The following is a 19,906-nucleotide window of genomic DNA, read 5'->3' as shown; positions in this document are numbered from 1 at the left end:
TCTCTCTCTCTCTCTCTCTCTCTCTCCGCCTGCTCCTTCATGATTATGGCTCCTATTTGGGAAGAAGGCATCCTGCTCTCCACCCTGATTCCCATTCCCCCCATCACCATTGCCCTTTCTCCGCCCTTCACCCTCAAACGACCCAAATGAATGTCTGACTCATATAGTCTCCATATCCTCCCCACTCACCCAAGCCAGGCTTTTTATGAAACTTCTCAAATTCCCAAGTGACCTAGCTGCATTTGATGCTGTTGATTCAATATTATCAAGAATTGCTGTTCTGGTGGTGTTTCATAGCTTACATAATTGCACCACCTACCCAGCCAGCCCTGCCAGAAATATTGTTGATACTATAAATCTCCTTTCTCTCCTGCATTGAATCTGCTACCAGGTGCTGGGATGCCTTCTCAGAAATAGCTCTTGTATTGGCCCCCACCTGTCTGTCCCTGCTGCCTGTGCCATGGTTCCCACCCTTCCAGCTCTCCCACAGAAATACCACAGCCCCCCTCTAGCTGGCTGCCCTTGTCCATACATATTTGTGGGAGGACTGAAGGAACAGAAAATGCATTTGAATGCAGTGAGTGAAATAAGACAAACTAGAAAGGTAGTAGGAGGCTTGTTAAAAGATTTGGCACAGAGGAAACACATTCTTATCTGGCATAACCACTTTTGAAGGGCCATTTGGTAATTATTAGTAAAGCCAAAGACATGCAAACTCCATGGTGCTTCACTGTTCTCCTACGTAAGCTTGCTGGCCTGAAGAACCCTTGTATAGACGTGTAAGGAGGCATACACAGAAAAGTCCATTGCATCACACTCTTAGTAGTGAAAAATTGGAAGCAATCTAAGTCTCTATAAAAAGAATATAAACAAATTGTGTATTCATATGATGTAATATCATGTAAGATTTAAAATGTAAGAATCAGACTATGTAATATTATAAATCTCAATAATGAGATATTATATCAATATTATAAATCTCAATGATGCTGAATGAAAAAGCAAATTACAGGAAAAGAATTCGGTGTACTGTGTATAGAACACATAAAAGTAGCAGACGATGCCACATGTTGTTTATGAATGTGCACGTTTGTGAAAGGATGAACACCGGCAAGGGAGGGATGAACCCCAAGTTCAGGACAGTGGCTACCTCTGGGGATGCAGAGGACTGGAATCAGGAGGACTGGAATCACGAGTGTTATACAGACAGCTGCAGTTATAGCCATAATATATTTTTTATTTACCTGACTAGTATTTGTTGTAAAAGCTATTTATTATAATACTTTCTCTATTTTTCCGTTTGCCTAAAATATTTTATTTAGGAAATGCTATAGGGGTGGGATGTGACTGGGAGGCAGCTCCCATGTTGTCCCAAACCCTGCGAGACATATCCCACCTCTGGTTCAAAGATGAAAAAGCCAGACCCAGAAAGCCATTCCTTTGGGCTTCAGATGAAGGACCACTTGAGACAGTGTCTGTGAGAGTGCTCTGTCACTCAGGCGCTATGCAAATACAAGAGTGGTTAGTATTATGTGCGATCACTGACGCTCAGTAAGGACTCAAGACAAAATTAAGTTGAACTCCATTGAAATAAATGGCTGAAATAATAAACATTGAAATGAATTCCAGAATATGGACACTATTTTTATTTGAGGCAAATGTGTATCAGTATACATTCAAATCAAAGATCTGTCTAATGGGGCACTTTTCAAGTGCTTACAAAATCTACCCAGCCGAGCCCTTTGTGACCTTTTCTGCTTTTGCTTGGCCTCTGCCCTTGCTTCTGCTTCATCCACACTGGCACATGTCCATGCTGGTCTAGATGACTCTTTTATTTCTTTCGATGTGAGGCTCCATCCTAAATGTCATCTTAATATCCTACCACACATTTTTTTTTTCTTGGCCTTGTTTGGCTGTTACTACAGTTGGTACCTCTTAAACAAATTTCGTTATGATTCATCGTCTGCACTGAGTGGGTTGAGTTCCTTTCAAACTTTCTTTTGTAGCTTCGTTTACCGCTTTACCCTGTAAGCTTTAGCCATGTTGTACCTGAGAATGGTTGTTAACTCACTGGTTCGGGGCCAGTTACACTGACCAGAGCCCACACTGACTTTTCATTCTTACTTCCTAACAGATCAGTGTATATAACCTTCAGTGACTTTGAGAGTGTGCAGGGACTGCCTGCTTTTCGGTATAAGGTGCCTGGAGAAGTACTAGCCAATACCTCGGACAATGCCGGCTTCTGTATACCTAAAGGAAACTGCCTGGGCTCAGGAGTTTTGAATATCAGCATCTGCAAGAATGGTAAGAGCTCAGAGAAGGGACATACTTATGAGTGTCTAGAATGAAGGGTTAGTGTTCTTCAATAAAAGAATGTTGTCAGCCCAAACGAAAGAGTGATTCTGGCTTTTCAAGAATAGTATTTCACAATATGGCTATAGAATGGTAAAAAAAAAAAAAATACTGGCTTTTCTGTAATGCTTGTTTTTTTTTTTAAATTAAGGTTTAATTGATGTATAACATTTTATTAGTTTCAGTATACAATGCAACAATTCAATATTTGTACGTATTATAAAATGATCACTGCAGGGATGCCTGGGTGGCTCAGTCAGTTAAGTGTCGACTCTTGATTTCGGCTCAGGTCATGATCTCACGGTTTGTGAGTTTGAGCCCTGCGTTGGTCTCTGTACTGACAGCTCAGAGCCTGGAGCCTTCTTCAGATTCTGTATCTCCCTCTCTCTCTCTGCCCCTCCCCCACTTATGCTCTGTATCTATCTCTCTCAAAAATCAATAAACATTAAAAAAAATTTTAAGTCTATTTTGTCTGATGTAATTATAGCTACCCCAGCTTTCTTTTGATTTCCAGTTGCATGGAACACCTTTTCCCTTCCCTTTACTTTCAGTCTGTGTGTGTCCTTGCATCTGAAGTGAGTCTCTTTAAGCAGCATATGGATGGGTCTTACATTTTTATCCATTCAGCCACTCTGTCTTTTAATTGAAGAGTTTAGTCCATTTACATTTAAAGTAATTATTGCTAAGTATAGACTTATTGGCATTTTGTTCATTATTTTCTGGCAGTTTTGTAGTTCCTCTGTTCCCTTCTTCTTTCTGTTGTGTAATGCTTCGTATTTCTAGAATGCCCTGTTGTGTTCTTTCTGCGCAGTAGTTTAGAAGTCTTTTTTTTTTTAATGTTTATTTTTAAGAGAGAGAGAGAGAGAAAGAGGGAGCATGAGCAGGGGAGAGTCAGAGAGAAAGACACAGAATCCGAAGCAGGCTCCAGGCTCCAAACTGTCAGCACAGAGCCTAACACAGGACTCAAACTCATGAACCGTGAGATCATGACCTGAGCTGAAGTCAGATGCTTAACCGACTGAGCCAGCCAGTCACCCCTAGAAGTCTTAATAGTTATAATGGCTCATGTTCACTGAGCACTTACACTAATCACTGTTCACTAGTTGTTGTTCTAAGTAGTTTACATATTTACATTTAGTTAATACATGTAAAGCACGAACTGATTTTATGGTGATAACAAAGCTAAAAAAGAAAAGTGGAGAACTTGGTAATGAGAAAGTACATATCTTGTTAAAAATTTAGTGATGATTTCAAAGCAGAGTTAGTTGTATACCCTGACTGCAAATTTCCCAGTGTTTCTGAACGTCTGAGCTATTCTACTTCTTTCCATGAATGAAGCAGAATCATCAGTGGTATATTAACAAAAGCCTTTTCTTCATCTTAAGAACTGACTTTAACAATCATATGTTGCAAAATTATTCACAATATTCTTACTAGATTGGCATCCAGAGGCCTCTTTTTATAATTGTGGAAACCAGAGCTCAGACAGGGAAGATGATTTTTATAAAATTCTTATTTCTGAGAAAATCCCTACTAGAACTTAGGGACTTCTCCTGTTGCTACTGTGATACTTCTTAGGCTACAATTCCTCTTTAAAGTTTCTTTGGAGAAATTTTGTAACCCCTCTCTCCTGAATAAAGTTGTCTTTATCTCCTAAATAAGGTAATGTGCTGATTTTTTCCCCTCTTACCTAATTTTCTTGAAAAATCTCTTTTTGGGGTAAGTCTTCAGTCAGCAGTATACCTCACTGTCTCTGTCTGATAGAGCAGTGGCTTCAAAACCTGGCCTTGCATGAGGATTATCTGGAGGGTTATTAAAAATATATGTCCCAGGGCCCACATACTAGGCCCCAGAACCTGTATTTTTAACATGAGCTCCAGGTGATTCTCATAAAGATGGTGCCTATGCAGTTGGGAACCACTGTGCGGGGACAGTGGACATAAGACCAAAGGCAAATGGGAACAAGTGCCTGCTTCTGCCCTCTCCTGCTTTCTTACTGGGGGAATGGCCCTGAAATAGCACCCTGCCCACTTAGTCCATGTGCCTCTGGCTCAAGGCACAAATGCAGACGTATTTTTTCTCATTGTTTCGTTAACATTCTGCTTCCTCAAGAAGTTGATGTTAGAGTCAACAAAGATTCTACTTGGCAACACTCAACAACTACAGTCCATTTCTCTTGCGTCTTATGTATTCCCAGATGTGGACGGAAAAGTTAAACTCTCTAGAATTATCCTCAAGGGTTTTGAATCCCCCCGGACAACATTTTGGATTGTGGGATGAGTGAGTGCTCTGGAGTCAGTAGATCTGGGTTTGATTCAGATTCTGTTTGTTAGCATGTTAGCCAAGGTGATTAAGGAGGATTCTAGACTTCAGTCTTGTAATCTGTAATATGGGGGTGATGATAACTTCCTTGGAAAGCTGAGTGAAGGTTAGACATAATGTATACAAAACACCCAAGACGGTGTATGGCTCTTACTGAATTCTTAATAAATCTTTGAAAATACATTTTAAAGATCATTGTAGGTCACAAAGAAGGAAATTATGGCTTTGTGAAACTGTTTAGTGAACAGTTTCTTCCTAAACAAAACACATGGATGTGACAGATATGTATCTTGAGCCACGGCTAGTAGATATGTAAGCAAATCTAAATTATTTGGCAATAAGTTAACTTCTCCAAATATATGTTTCCATGGCAGCAATTATTGGATCCCTCTCTCTTCTTCAATAGCATAATCTACAGTAGGTTTCCTTTAATAACTTGTTTTCCTATTTGTGCCTTTTTAAAAAAAAAATCTTATTGAAATATATATGACATACTGCATTACATTAGTTTCAGGTGCACAACGTAGTCATTTGACAATTCTGTACATTAATGTTCCCCACAACAAGTATAGTCACTGTCTGTCACTATACAAGGTTATTACAATATTATTGACTATAATCCCTATGCTGTACTATTAGTCTCTGTGACTTATTTATTTTATAACTGGAAGTTTGTACTTCTTAATCCCCTTCACCTATTTCACCCAACTCTCCCAGCCACCTACCCTCTGGCAACCACCAAATTGTTCTCTATTTATGAGTCTGTTTGTGGTTTTTTTGTTTGTTCATTTGTTTTGATTTTTAGATACTGCAAATCAGTTGAAGTATATGGTATTTGTCTTTCTCTGTCTGACTTATTTCACTTAGCACAATATGCTCTAGGTCCATCCATGTTGTCACAAATGGCAAGATATCGTGCTTTTTATGCCTTAGTAATATTCCATTGTATATATAACACATCTTCTTTACTTATTGCTCTACTGATGGATGCTTAGGTTGCTTCCATACTTTGGCTGTTGTAAGTGATGCTTCAGTGATCATAGGATTGCATTTATTGTTTAACATTAGTACTTTCATTTTTTTTGGGTAAATGAAACAGGTGTGAAGTGATATCTCCTTGGGGTTTTGGTTTGCATTTCTCAGATGATTAGTGATGTTGAGCATCTTTTCATGTGTCTGTTGGCTATCTAGATGTCTTCTTTGGAGAGATGTCTATTCAGGTCCTCTGCCCATTTTTTCAACAGGTTATTTGGTTTTTTGGTGTTGATTTGTATGCATTCTTTATGTATTTTGGATACTAACCGGATATATTCTTTGCAAATACCTTGTCAGTAGGTTTCCTCTTTGTTTTATTGATGGTTTTCTTTGCTGTGCAAAAGGATTTTGTTTTGGTGTAGTCCCCATAGTTTATTTTTGCTTTTGTTTCCCTTACCAGAGGAGACACATCTATAAATATGCTGTTAAGGCCTATGTCCAAGACATTACTGCCTATGTTTTCTTCTAGTTTTATGGTTTCAGGTCTCATAGTTAGCTCTTTAATCTGTTTTGAGTTTATTTTGGTGTATGGTGTAAGAAAGTGGTCCGGTTTCATTTTTTTACACGTAGCTGTCCAGTTTCCTCAACACGATTTATTAAAGAGATTGCCTTTTCCCCATTGTCTGTTCTTGCCTCCTTTGTCATAGATTAATTGACCATGTAAATGTGGGTTTGTTTCTGGCCTATTGTGTTCTGTTGATCTATGTGTCTGTTTCTGTGCCAGTTCCATACTGTTTTGGTTAATATAGCTTTGTAGTATATCTTGAAATCTGGGGCTGTGGATACCTCCAGCTTTGTTTTTCTTTCTCAAGATTGCTAGGGCTACTCAGGGTCTTTTGTAGATTCATACCCATTTTAGGATTATTTGTTCTAGTGCTGTGAAAAATACCATTGGTATTTTGATAGGAGTTGCATTGATTCTATAGATTGCTTTGGGCATTATGGACATTCTCTATTTGATTCTTAAAATGAATAGGAAAAAATAAAAGAAAAAAAATGGAGTCTTCATGTGGTCAGACCTTGATCTAGTCAGAGGCTGGGCAGATAGCATGACCAGGCAAAGTCTTAAAAGTCTGTATCAACATATGCAGGAGAAGAAAGCCTGTCTTAGGTTAACCAAGAAAAACAGAAAAGCAAGCAATAAGTGCTTTCAGATGAGATTTCCTCATTCATTTAGAATTCTGCCTTCATCACCTGACAGCTGGATGTTCCTGGGTCAGTTTTGTAACTTCTCTGAACCTCACCGTCCTCAAATGCAAAATGAAGATAATAGTTTTAACTTAATAGGGCTACTGCAAATGTTAATTAAAAGAGTGTGTATGAAGCCTTTGTATTTAATAGGTTCAGTAAATACTGAAGAATAAATAATTTAGCCATGACTTCAATATATACTGTGGGATAAAATAATGTTAGGGTAAATGAGATGTTAGGAAATGAAGTATAAATCCCAAACTAGGAGGCGTTGAATGGAATTTTAGCCTGCCCCTCTCCCCCACCCACATTTACTTATGTATAGAATTTCCCCCTCCTTAGGAACCAGGTTGGTAGTCAGGAACTTTATATCCATCTTGGACTTTTAAGAACCATGTCATTCGTCTCTGCTTTCCTTAAAATGCAGGTGCACCTATTATTTTATCTTTCCCACACTTCTACCAAGCAGATGAGAGGTTTGTTTCTGCCATAGACGGCATGCATCCCAATAAGGACTATCATGAGACATTTGTGGACATTAATCCTGTGAGTACCCACGTCTTCCTGGTAAAAAGCATGCATTTTGTTCTCTCTACACAGTATTTACCAGTTTAGTCCGGAGCACTGTGAATATTCTGTCTTCCTTTCATATACATATTCAAATGGAGAAAACTCAGCTCAGTGCTTGAGATGCATAGTCTCATGGCCTTACAGGCTGAACTCAGTGGCTCTAATATGCAGAAATATTTGCAAACCTGCTTTAACAAAAACGCAACTGTAAAAATCCCATCACGGGAACAACTGAGATTGGACCCAAGTAGCCTCATCAATGTTCTGTTGCCAGCCTTGGGCCTGAACATACATACATTCTCCTACTACTGAACAGATCAGCAAAGCTGAAGACATTCTTCTGCTTACTGCCAAGGAGTGTTTTGGTTGAAATTTAAATATATGTATTAGCTTCACTGACTTTTGGCAGGCCTCTTTCTACAGGCACTTTTGAGAGTTTATTGCATGATATTATTAATTTAAAAGGCATTAGATATACATATGCTTTAATCCTGTTTTCAAAGAGGAGAAAAACTAAAACCATGAGAAAGCCTCTCATGGAAGGAACTGAATGAAAGGCCAGATACCTTCCTTCTTGAGATTTTGAACACATGGAACAGCAAAAAAAAAGCAAGAATAGTCGTTGACATGGCAGTGTATGGGCATTTCACTCTTCTGTGTGAGAAATCAGTGGTCTTATCTTTTTGTGACTAAGATCAGGTATTCCCCCCCCCTTTTCTCTCTTAACCTTCAGTCGGTTCCTTCTCCCCAGCTGCACTGTGGGCAGGTGCTTGTCCCCAAGGGCTGGGCGCAGTCCCGTAACCTCAGTGCAGAGGCAAAACTGCTGTGGGGGGACGGCTGCTGGCGCTGCTTTCCCAGCTTTGACGGGGGCTGTCCTGACCACACCAGGGACCACTCTCTGGCTCACACCTTCCTCCTGCCAGGGTCACCTAGGGTCTTGCTATCCAAAGTGGCAGCATCCTGGGTGCTTGCTAGAAAGACCAATCTCAGGCCTCACTCCAGACCTACTGAATCAGAATCTGCATGTTCACAAGGTCCCCAAGAACTCACATGCAGATTGAACTTTCAGAAACATTGGTCTACCAGACACCTAACCCTGTCCGCAGCTCTCATTCTGTTCCGGGGTCTGTTTTCCCTTGTCTCAAACATGGCAGTGGTCCCCCTGGTTATCAGCACCACGCAGAAATGGTGCTCTACTGAGAAAAACTATGTGTTTTTAATAAGTCCTAATGTTTTCTTTCCATGTCTCTGATTTGCAGTTGACTGGAATTATTCTAAGAGCTGCCAAGAGGATCCAAATCAATGTTTATGTGAGAAAGTTTGACGACTTTGTGTAAGTTTCACTTCTTTCTGTAGAGGCAAAGGATAGTTGTGCTGTACTGACTTTCTGATGGGGTTCATCCAGGAGACAGCCCACTTTCTAAGTCTGCTCACTCCTGCCCTTCAGGGATGAAGCATAAGCAGCATTTGTGTGTGGGGGGAGGGGGGTTGAGAGAGAGTGTCAGCGGGGGAGGGGCAGAGAGAGGGGGCCAGAGGGTCTGAAGCAGGCTCTGTGCTGACAGCAGCGAGTTCGAGCTCAGTGTGGAGCTCGAACTCACAGACCCCGTGAAATCATGACCTGAGCTGAAGTCGGATGTTTAACCGACTGAGCCATCCAGGCGCCCCTATAATCAGCATTTCCATAGGCCTTGGTCTTGGAATTTACTTATTTAACCAAAGATGTACAGAGTGCTTTTCACGGATCACATGTTGTTCTAAGTACTTTACATCCAGTAACTCATTTATTCTTCACAGTAACCCTGTGTAGTACCCCTGTTTTACAGATGAGGAAACTAAGGCACAGAGAGGTGAAGTAAGGCTACAGAGTCTGTTCTTCCCCACTCCATGCAGCCCTTTCCTTGCCACCACTCCAGTTGCCTCCTTTCCTGTCTTCTCACTGCTCCCACCCAGGACCAGCCACAGGCTCCGGAGCTTAAAATAGGCTCCCGAGTCCAGCCTTTCCTCCCCACATTCCATCTAAAAAAACACTACTTAATTAGGATTACTAAGTATAATATCCTGCTCAAACTTTCAATGGGCATTTTTTGGATATGAGAACATGCATACGACTTAATGTTAATGAAAAACAAACTGCAAAACTATATATAATATATCATGTATCTATTCTTTCTTTCCACTTATCTATCTGCCTATCTATCTATAAAACTTGATTTCCGCCATCGGATTTGCCAGCTTTAACCCCATATGTCACAGATCATTCTAGAACACAAATGTGGTTTGCACGAATGCATTTTGTCATACACATACACACGTGTATATTTCTGAGGTAGTCTAGTATAGTAGTTAAGATCTAGAGCCTTAGAATCAAAATGGAATTACAATCCTGGCTTCACCTTTTGCTCATGTTGGTCCTGGGCAAGTGACTCTGAGCCATAATTTCCATGTCTTCCACGTGGGACAGTGATGCCTACTGCATGGGATTACTGTAAGAATTAAATGAGACAGTGTCCCCCAAACACCAGGTGTAGGGCTGGTTCTTGGTAGAGTGCTCTGAGCTCTAGTGAAGACAATACTTAGTGGTCTGCTCACAAAACATTCTGAGAAATGGTAGCATTTCTCAGTGGTAGCATTGTTCTGCTGGCTGTGGCCATGCCTCTGATAACTCTTGGGAGAATAGTAATCATTTTTGAGAATTTGCTTTTATTATCTTGCGTTTTGATATTAAAAAAACAACTTTACGTACACAGGCAACACTTGGAATTGTTAGACTGACAGACTGGAATCTAAATTCTGATTGATAAGTGTTTGCAAAAGTAACGAAGAAGTCTTTATAAGTTCTGGGAAATTTAATTAAATAAGTGTGCTAGAATTTTCATATAAACTTATCTCTCCAGGCCAGTTTGCTATCACACTGAGGATGTCTGTAAAATAATCTCATATTTTGTCTTTTTTTAATTGAGGTATAACTGACACACAACATATTAGCTTTAGGTATATAATGACTCGATATTTGTATGTATTGCAAAATGATCACCACAATGTCTAGTTAACGTCTGTCACCATACTTGGTACAAAATTTTTTTTCTTGTGATGAGAACTTTTAAGATCTACTCTGCTTAGCAACTTTCAACTGTGCATTACGGTATTATTAACCATAGTTGCCATGCTGTACATTAGATCCCTGTGACTTACTTATTGTATAACTGGAAGTTTGTACTTTTTGACTCCATCCATTTCGCCAACCCCCCAACTCCCAACTTTGGCAACCACCAGTCTTTTCTCTATGCGTGTAAGCTTGGTCTTTTGTTTATTTGTTTTAGATTCCACACAAAAGGGAGAATAAATAGTATTTGACTTTCTCTGATTCGTTTCACTTAGTGTAGTGCCCTGAGGGTCCATTCATGTTGTCACAAATGGCAAGATTGCATCCTTTTCTATGGCTGAATAGTATTCCAGTGTGAACATATACCATGTTTTCTTTATTTAATCGTCCATCAATGGACACTTTGGTTGCTTCCTTATCTTTGCTACTGGAAAAAAATACTACAGTGAATATAGGGGTGCATATGTCTTTTCGAGTTAGGGATTCATTTTCTTTGGCTAAATACCCAGAAGTGGAATTGCTGGATCGTATTGTAATTCTGTTTTTAATTTTTTGAGGAATCTCTCTACTGTTTGCCCTAGCAGCTGCACCAGTTTACATTCTATCAACAGGGCACATGGATTCCTTTTCATCCGCATCCCCACCAACATTACTACCCTTTGCCTTTTGATAATAGCCATTGGAACAGGTATGAGGTGATATCTCACTGTGGTTTTGATTTGTCACCTTTTGTCTTTGTAGTGAAACGGGAAGCATTAGAACCATGGTTTTCCCAGTGATGTATATCAACGAGGTAAGTCCTGGGAGGGAGCCATGGGTATGATTTACTTGTGGAAGCTTGGAAAACTTCCATTCAGATGTCGACTCTTATAGCTATGTAATTTAAGATGTAAGAAAGGGGGAAAGGTGATTTTTAAGAACCTGTTTGTCCTCAGAAAATTTCTCTTTATATGTTCACATGAAGTTTGAGATTTAAAAATGACAGAACAGGGGCACCTGGGTGGCACAGTCGGTTAAAACGTCCGACTTCAGCCAGGTCATGATCTCGCGGTCCGTGAGTTCGAGCCCTGCGTCAGGCTCTGGGCTGATGGCTCAGAGCCTGGAGCCTGTTTCCGATTCTGTGTCTCCCTCTCTCTCTGCCCCTCCCCCGTTCATGCTCTGTCTCTCTCTGTCCCAAAAATAAATAAACGTTGAAAAAAAAATTTTTTTAAAAATGACAGAACAAAAATTTCCCTTCTCAAGAATATTATCGGGCAAAACTCTCTTCTGGGAAGCTGGTTATGTAAGAAACAAAAGGCAAAGGTAAATGAAGCAATGTCAGACACTGCTGAAGCAGAAAAAATAGCCAACACTCAGATTTCCAGTTAAACCTTTCTTTGCATCTTCTCCATCTTTGAACCCCTGCCAGTTTGTAAAATGTAATCAGTTTACCATTCATTAGTAAAGGAGGAGGAAAAGAGAGTAAAATTAAAATGATTGGCAACATTACATGAAGGTTTTGTGTAAGGTGATTAAAGAAATGATTGAATAAAACATGATACATTCTCATTCATTTCAGTGATATATGGTTGCCTTATATTTTATAACATAGAAGTTGTTTTTGTTTTACTTTCTGGTGACCAAACATATCATGAGTTATAGGACACAGATCCTATCTTAAATTTATTATTTTTTTTTTAGTGTCTATTTTTGAGACAGAGAGAGACAGAGCGTAAGTGGGGGAGGGGCAGAGAGAGAGGGAGACACAGAATCTGAAGCAGGCTCCAGGCTCTGAGCTGTCAGCACAGAGCCTGACGCAGGGCTTGAACTCATGAACCTCGAGATCATGACCTGAGTGGAAGTCAGCTGCTTAACCGACTGAGCCACCCAGGCGCCCCAACACAGATCCCGTCTTAGTTCAAACAAAGAGAGTTTCCCTGAAGAAATATTTCTTTCACACTGTACCCACAGAATTTTTATCAGTAAACATTAAGTATAAATTGAAGTTTTGTAAATAAAAACATATTCGGAAAACTCAGAAAACACCTATTTAAGATACCTGTGATAAATTCTTTTCTGAATCACATACATTTACTGTAGTAAATCTCCTCAGTTTCCGTCTCTCTTCCACCCAGTTTTGGGAGGTTACATGCAGGGGTTTTCCCTCTCCAATAAATTCTTGGTTGCCTTACATCTGTTGTGAACAGCAGCATCTTTAAGTTTTTATTTTTTTCTCTGTTCCCTAAAAAATCTTGTTCTGTATAGGAAATTTGGTAACTGAGATTGGCAAGAAAAAGGAAAATTAAAGAAACTTTCACAAAACCTGAGTCAGAATGGCACTGTTTTTGCTTTATTGTACTCAACAGTATATTGCAAAATTGTCTCTGATAAGAACTTTGTAAAAAATAATTTAATGTTTTCTAATTTGTAAAACTAACATGTGCTCTTTACAGAGCTCTTGGAAAACTAAAAATGTATATTTTAAAAGTGAATCACCATACAAATATTGAATCATTCTGTTGTACACCCAAAACTAATATATTGTTATATGTCAATTTTACTTCAGTTTAAAATTTTTTTAAATATTTACAACTGAATCACTGATAAACTGTCCCTCAGAGACAAGTACACTTTACATCTGCTTATATTGCCTCTTAGTACTTTTCTAGTTTTGATATTAAATACTTGAGACCATACTGCAGATACAGTTTTATAACCTATTTTTTTTTCATTTGGCATTACTTTGATAGCTACATTTATAAATTTTTGAAGGGTTTGTGATTACAATTCTAAGACAAGGCTTTTATTGTTTCACAGGAAAAATTTGGGCAATATATACCAACTTATAGAATCTATTTGAAATTGCTCCAGGGTCATCACTATTACTGCTTGTGGAGAGGTTTATCGAGACCTCTGGTCTTGATTAGTAGAGATTTAACCAAGACACTAATTATACTTTCCACATACCATTGTTGGAATGTTTCATTCATTCAATCAACTGACATGAAAGCAGGGCTTTTTGTTTTTAATTTATTTTCAATATTTTATTATTTATTTTTGAGAGAGAGAGAGCATGAGCAGGGGAGAGGCAGAGAGGGAGACACAGAATCTGAAGCATCTCCAGACTCCAGGCTGTCAGCACGGTGCCCGATGCAGGGCTCAAACTCACGAACCCCAAGATCATGACCGGAGCTGAAGTCGGATGCTTAACTGACTGAACTACCCAGGCACCCCAATGGGCTTTTTGAAAATGAGGAAGGACCCTGTACTGCCAGCTTATGTTCATAGTTGTGGCATATTTGAACTCCCCCCCACTCCGCCCCCAACTCAATCTTTGCTTTGCTTAGCTCTTTTGTTAAAGACCATATTGAATCCAGGGAATTATGGAGTAAAACTTTGTACTTTTGGTGCCTCCTAGAAAGAACTTGACTTTATCCCAGAAAAAGAAAACATTATACTTTGAAGTGACATTGGAGCCTACTCTCCCACCTTCTTTTTCCAGAGAAGGAGACTCTGACTCTGATGGGCCTTGGCCAGTTATTGGAAGTACCAACTCTAGAAGCCCATCCTCTGCCTCAGTCCAGTGCAGTTTCAGCCTAAATTATGCCCCACGTCCCATTTGTTGCCATAATTTTTATGAAATTAAGCTCTCCAGACACCCCACCCATGACAACTTAAGGAGATAATATCTTTGTTCTGCATCCATCAAGTGTTATTCTAGAATATTTTCTTGGTTATCAACACCCTCTGGAACTCTGGTGAGCCTCAAGACATCCCTGAACACTTTCTATCGAGACCTCTGGTCTTGATTACTAGAGATTTAACCAAGACACTAATTATACTTTCCACATACCATTGTTGGAATGTTTCATTCTTTCAATCAACTGACATTAATTCAGTACCCACTACGTGCAGAGTGCTTTCCTAATGTTGAGGTGACCGAGATGTAAACCTTGCCTTTGGGAACCTCACAGTCACAAGGAGACCAAACAGACGGTTATAAGGCAGAGTGCACAGCGATGGGGGATTTTAGGGAGTGATATGGAAGTGCAGTAAAAGGACCTTTAACTAGGCCTGAGGTAGCCAGAGAAAACTTCTGGATGGAAGTGATGCTGAGTTGGATTTTAAAGGACGAGTTAGAGTTGTCTGATACAAAAGATGGTATTGTCTCATTATTTCTGAATACTTTTTTCCCTACTATTTCAAACTACTAGTTTGAAAGTAAGACATGTCTTCAGGAAAAAAAAAAAAAAAAGGAAGATGTAGTGAATAAACGCCCCCTCTGGTTATCTAATTTATAAATGGATTTTCAGTATTTCTGGTTAGCGGCAGAGAAACTTCCCCAAGTCGTGTTTAATGATTTAGAAGGAAGATACAGCAAAAACTTTACACCCTGGATATTTAGTAATCAAAGGGATACTATTTTCTTGCCTTCCAGAGTGTTCTCATTGATAAAGAGACTGCGAGTCGACTGAAGTCTGTGATAAACACTACTCTGATCATCACCAACATACCCTACATTATCATGGCGCTGGGTGTTTTGTTTGGTTTGATCTTCACCTGGCTTGCATGCAGAGGACAGGGATCCATGGATGAGGTGAGCAGTGGTTGGAGGAACTTCTCTATTACTGGGTAACCTTACCTGAGGAAGCTAACGGTGCTTCACTGAGGGGCTGTCAACTGGCTGGCTCATTAGGGTGGATTCTGAGGTTTTATGCTGGGCACAGTGATTTCATGGTTCTATTACTACTAAACCAAATGAGAGGCAAGGGCAGTGTGTCAGAGGAGGAGGAGTAATGGAATGGTACTGTCCAGTATTTGGGGCTCTCTTGGCGGGCATGAAATCACTGTGAGTAAGCTTAATGTTTCTGAAAATAACCTGAAAGGAGAGGAGTATTTAGCAGCTAAACATCTGGGCTTTGGTGTGTCAGACTGCCTATATTCAAATCCCAGTTCTGCCACTTCATAGCTGTGTGACCCTAGAAACTGTGCCTCAGTTCTGCATCTGTAAAGTGGGATAATAAGAGAGCCTCCCTTAGTGGTTTTTCATGAGGATTAGAGGAGACAGTAGACAGAAAGCACTTGGCCCAGTGTTAGCACTTACAGTAAGAACTCAATAAACATTAATTATGTGATGCAACAATCCCAAGATTGTAGAGCAAGGCAACCAGAGACCTGCTTGGAAAGAATCCATAATATATCAGAAGATACCTGTCACTGAGTCATCACTGCATAAGAAACGATTGGCTCAGGGGAGTAGTAACTTTCCTGGAGAGAAGGGAACATCATCAAATGGATGGGATAAGCAGAGTTACGCTGGCCTCCCTAAGTGACCAGCAGGCCAACCCAGCTCAGCCTTCAGTGAGTCTTTTCTGTGAGAGCCTCTCTTAAATTCTCAGCAGCTTCCCTTTTTGCAACAAAGGCTTTCTCCCCCCGCTCCTAACTGCTTCAAATATGTGTCTGAAGCAAACATGAAGTAGGAAATGAAATAGGTTGAAACCAAATGAGTCATATTACCTCAGATTTCCCTAGGTTCTACATTCTTCCACTATTTCTCTTAACCTGTGCCCATCAGGTTAGCAGGAATTAGGTGTGAGGCATTTATTCTGTCATTTCTAGCTATGGATCTCACTTCCCGTCTGACTTTATACAGTCACTGAGATTTTCATAAGCACAGGTGAAAGCCTGTGTAAATGTTATCACTGCTCCTACAATGAACCATTTTCGTGTATTCAGCAAGCGGGCAATGACTGAGCACCCATTACTCTGAGACGTTGTTCTCTGGTAGGTTTCAAATCAGGAAGGAGCAAATTCAGTGTAGTCTGATGAGAGTTATAGTCCGGGTCAATACAGGGAAGGGTACTGCTCTGGTATCGGGGGTGCAGGTGGTCAGAGCAAGCTTCTTCAAGGTCAGGGCTGAATGGGAAAGAAGAGGCAAGCCAAGAGAGAAGGAAGCAGAGTGTGACGACTGCCCTCCTGTCAGTCTCTCCTCCGTCCATCTTCCTCCACCACCCTGTCCCCCAACTTTTCACTTCCTGGGAGAAGTTTCTGATGTGAATACCTGACTTCGCTGTCCCCTCTCTTCTGAATCTCAGGGAACCGCAGATGAAAGAGCACCCCTCATACGAACCTAACTGTGGCCCGAGTTTGGGGAAGGAACCGTGTGAGCTGTCCTAACCTGGACCACAATGTGAGGAAACTACCCACGTCTTCATGGGCATGGTGCCTGCTGCAGAGAGGAGGGAGGAGACCCCGTGCTGGCAAGCGACGAGAGCATTCCGGCAGGAGGTTAAAGAACAGACTGACATGGTTGGCCATTAGGCTTTATAAAATTGTTTTGTTTTTCATGTGTCTAGCAAGTATTTAATAAACTCTTGTATAGTAATTTTTGTTGTTGTTGGGTGCTGGTAGCTCCAGAATTCTGTGACCACCGTTGTGGTTAAAATATGTCTGCATCACTTGTTAACGTTCCTTGGTCTAACCTTAGTAAGTATGCTTCATTTACCAAACTTTGTGCTCAAAATATATAAATACTATTTTACGTTGTATTCCTCCATTCATTTCACCCCCAAAACAGAAGTAAATACGAGTTCGGAACCCAGGGTAAAATAGCCTCATTCAGTACATCACTAAAATGCATCTAGTTTCCTCTTTTTAAAAAGTTACATAATTATATTTCATATGCTAACCTTCAGTTCATAATTCCTCCAAGAAAGTAATTCAGTCTTTTGACTTTCAAACTGTCTGGGAACCAAGCAGGGAAGGGGTTGGGTGGGGTGAGGTAGGCAGTGGGGCAATAACCCTCAAGTTGATTGATAGTGATAAGCACCTGCGGATTTTTTACTTGTACTTTTGTGAATCGAGAGAATGCACAAATAATGTTGGTGAGGACAAGTACAGATATTTCATATGGAGTAGAAGGAAATGCTAGTTATGACATTTGTGGGTAGTTTGTTGTTTTTTTTAGTCAGAATGATCTTGATGTGGAAAGGTGCTTCTGGGAGGTATCATCAGTAACTGATTTTTTCCTCCAGTCATCCTTGCCAAATATGATACTGTATTAATTACAATACTATTGAGTAACTTTGCAAAATTATTTATGAATATGGGAAACCCATTCATCCACAGCCTGAGTTACACATACATTTTGGGAAGTCTGACTGCACTAACAAAACGTTTCTTCTGGGGAAGTTTTCTTGGGAACTTTGAAATTGTTTTTGTAAGTTGTTTTTCTTTCCTCACATTTGGTCCCTTCCAGTGTTCTGTGGGTCATTGTCACTCACTGAATAGAGAAAAATGTGCCCTACACTTCCTGTGACAATCATTTTGCTGACAGAATGAATGATGGTGTTTTAAAATATTGTGCAGAAAATGCTTTAAAGAAAGGTCCCTTGGGATCCAGAAGCAGCGTCTTCTCAGAAGACCTTTTGACTTTCAATGCAACCTAAGTCAGTCAGAGGATAGGAACCGTCGTATGTCACAAAATCCAAGCCCGTTTAAGAGCATTTTCTTTGAGTAGTGAAGTTCAGTATTCATTTTTGATTAAGAAACCTACATAGTTATCCAGCAAAATGCACATAAAATTTCCTAACAACTGAATCATCTTACAGGATTTTCTGTATAAAACTGGATTTCAATGTAAGCAAATGAAGAAAAAAGCCATGGGTTTCACAAATACAGCTTCTGATCCCTGTGTGGAGGTAATAAATCCCATTACTTGCCCCAATTTCCTTCTGTCTACACTAAAGCAACATGTGACATATTCCCTTCTTGAAGGGGCAGTTCATTAAACCTTCAGCTTCTCTATAAATTAAGAAATATTTTGTAAATATTCTAAATCACCAAAATGTAAACAACTAAATTGAAAATATTATCAGTAATACCAAATACCTAGATTTTTTAAATTTATCAATATTTAACTATGTAATTGGCACACCTTATTCTTTTATGCACCTACTTATCCACATATAAGCCAGTGTGTATTTATTGGTTCATCTTGTTATCAGGATATAGTCACTTGTGAGGAGGAAATTTTTCAATACTAGGAATGGTAACAGTTGATATACACTTTAAACTGAATCCCACACATGTGGGGAGATCAAACACGTATTACTTCCATACGATTCTAATAGTTATTTGGCTTAAAATCACATTTGATACTATGTTTCTGAAAAATCTGTGACAAACCCAGAAACTGCAGTCAAGATTATAGATTGATTAAGAACTTATGTGCCTATTTGGTCTTAGGTTGAAAATAACAAACTATTACTCATGCTTATTCTCTTGGAGCCATTATCCTGGAAAGGCCTCCAAAGTCTTTGTGATTGTCATAATCCCAGAATGTGTGTGTCCTGTACTATGATACTCACTAGGGAGAAACCAGAGAGAGGTTACCTCACTTCTCTTAGGGAAAATTGGGAATTGAACACAGGACAAGAAATGGGCTTTGCCACTTATAGCTCAAGGCTTTTCCTACTGGACTTTATTTCCTCATGTTCTAGAATGATCACTGGTCAAGTGGAGCAAGTACTATATGACTAACCCCTATTGGGGTTTTTACCTAAGGGAGGCTAGTTGTTTTTTTGTTTTTTTTTTTTAATTTAAATTGCTTGAGATAGGAGTTCTACAAAAGGTGACCTTCACACTTGGCCCTCTGGGCATTATTACTAGAATTAATTGCTTGTGGCTATTAAACAGAATACTGACCAGAATGCTCTTCATGTAGCTTAAATAGGTGGTTCATTTCATGTGATTCTTGACATGTTTATTTCTACCCTTAATGCAATGAAGTATTTCACTAATAAAACTGTTTATATGAAATTGCACTGGAAATTGTTATGTCATCAGATGACCAGTTGTCTCTGGAGTTTCATTTGTTGTTTTTTTTTTGTTGTTGTTGTTGTTGTTTTTAATTTTAGAGAGAGATCGCGGCGGGGAGAGGGTCAGAGGGAGAGAGAGAATCCCAAGCAGGCTTCACTCTTAGCGTGGAGCCTGATTCAGGGCTCCATCCCATGACCTTGGGATTGTGACCTGAGTCAGAATCAAGAGTCAGACACTCAGTTGACTGAGCCACTCATGTGCCCCTGGAGTTTCATTTGAAAGATGCTTTTTTCCCTCTTGACAAATGCAGGCCTGAGTCTCACCTCTTGGGCCACTTATGATGTCCATTCCGTTGTGGTGGACAGTTCTAGGCAGCCTGACAAGTCGCACTTGAAGGGAGTCCCACAATGTGCTCCTCTGCCCCAGGGCTTTCTCCAGAGTCCTGGAAGCCCCTCAGGAGCACTGGGGGGTTAATAGGCCCAGGTATTGATCCTCAACTAAAGGTAGGAGTCAGCTGATAAATGCTCCAGTCCT

At 39.9% G+C, this 19,906-nt stretch overlaps 1 protein-coding gene across 1 annotated transcript in view; it reads left to right on the top strand.

Annotated features, from left to right (window-relative positions):
- Positions 1–19,372, top strand: part of SCARB2 (scavenger receptor class B member 2) — a 76,743-nt gene extending 57,371 nt beyond the window's left edge. The window contains exons 7-12 of the mRNA XM_047091155.1: positions 2,135–2,304; positions 7,328–7,446; positions 8,730–8,803; positions 11,315–11,366; positions 14,991–15,149; positions 16,648–19,372. Of these exons, the coding sequence (XP_046947111.1) occupies positions 2,135–2,304; positions 7,328–7,446; positions 8,730–8,803; positions 11,315–11,366; positions 14,991–15,149; positions 16,648–16,686 (613 nt within the window). The 3' untranslated portion in view covers positions 16,687–19,372. The remainder of the gene's footprint in view (positions 1–2,134; positions 2,305–7,327; positions 7,447–8,729; positions 8,804–11,314; positions 11,367–14,990; positions 15,150–16,647) is intronic.
- Positions 19,373–19,906: the final 534 nt, after the last annotated feature.

Source organism: Lynx rufus, unplaced genomic scaffold (genome assembly GCF_022079265.1).
Source record: "Lynx rufus isolate CCGP_SWC_20201006 ecotype Redwood Valley unplaced genomic scaffold, mLynRuf1.p SCAF_3, whole genome shotgun sequence".
Classification (NCBI taxonomy): domain Eukaryota; kingdom Metazoa; phylum Chordata; class Mammalia; order Carnivora; family Felidae; genus Lynx; species Lynx rufus.
Note: the sequence above shows the minus strand (reverse complement) of the source record. Positions and strands in the feature narration are given on the sequence as shown.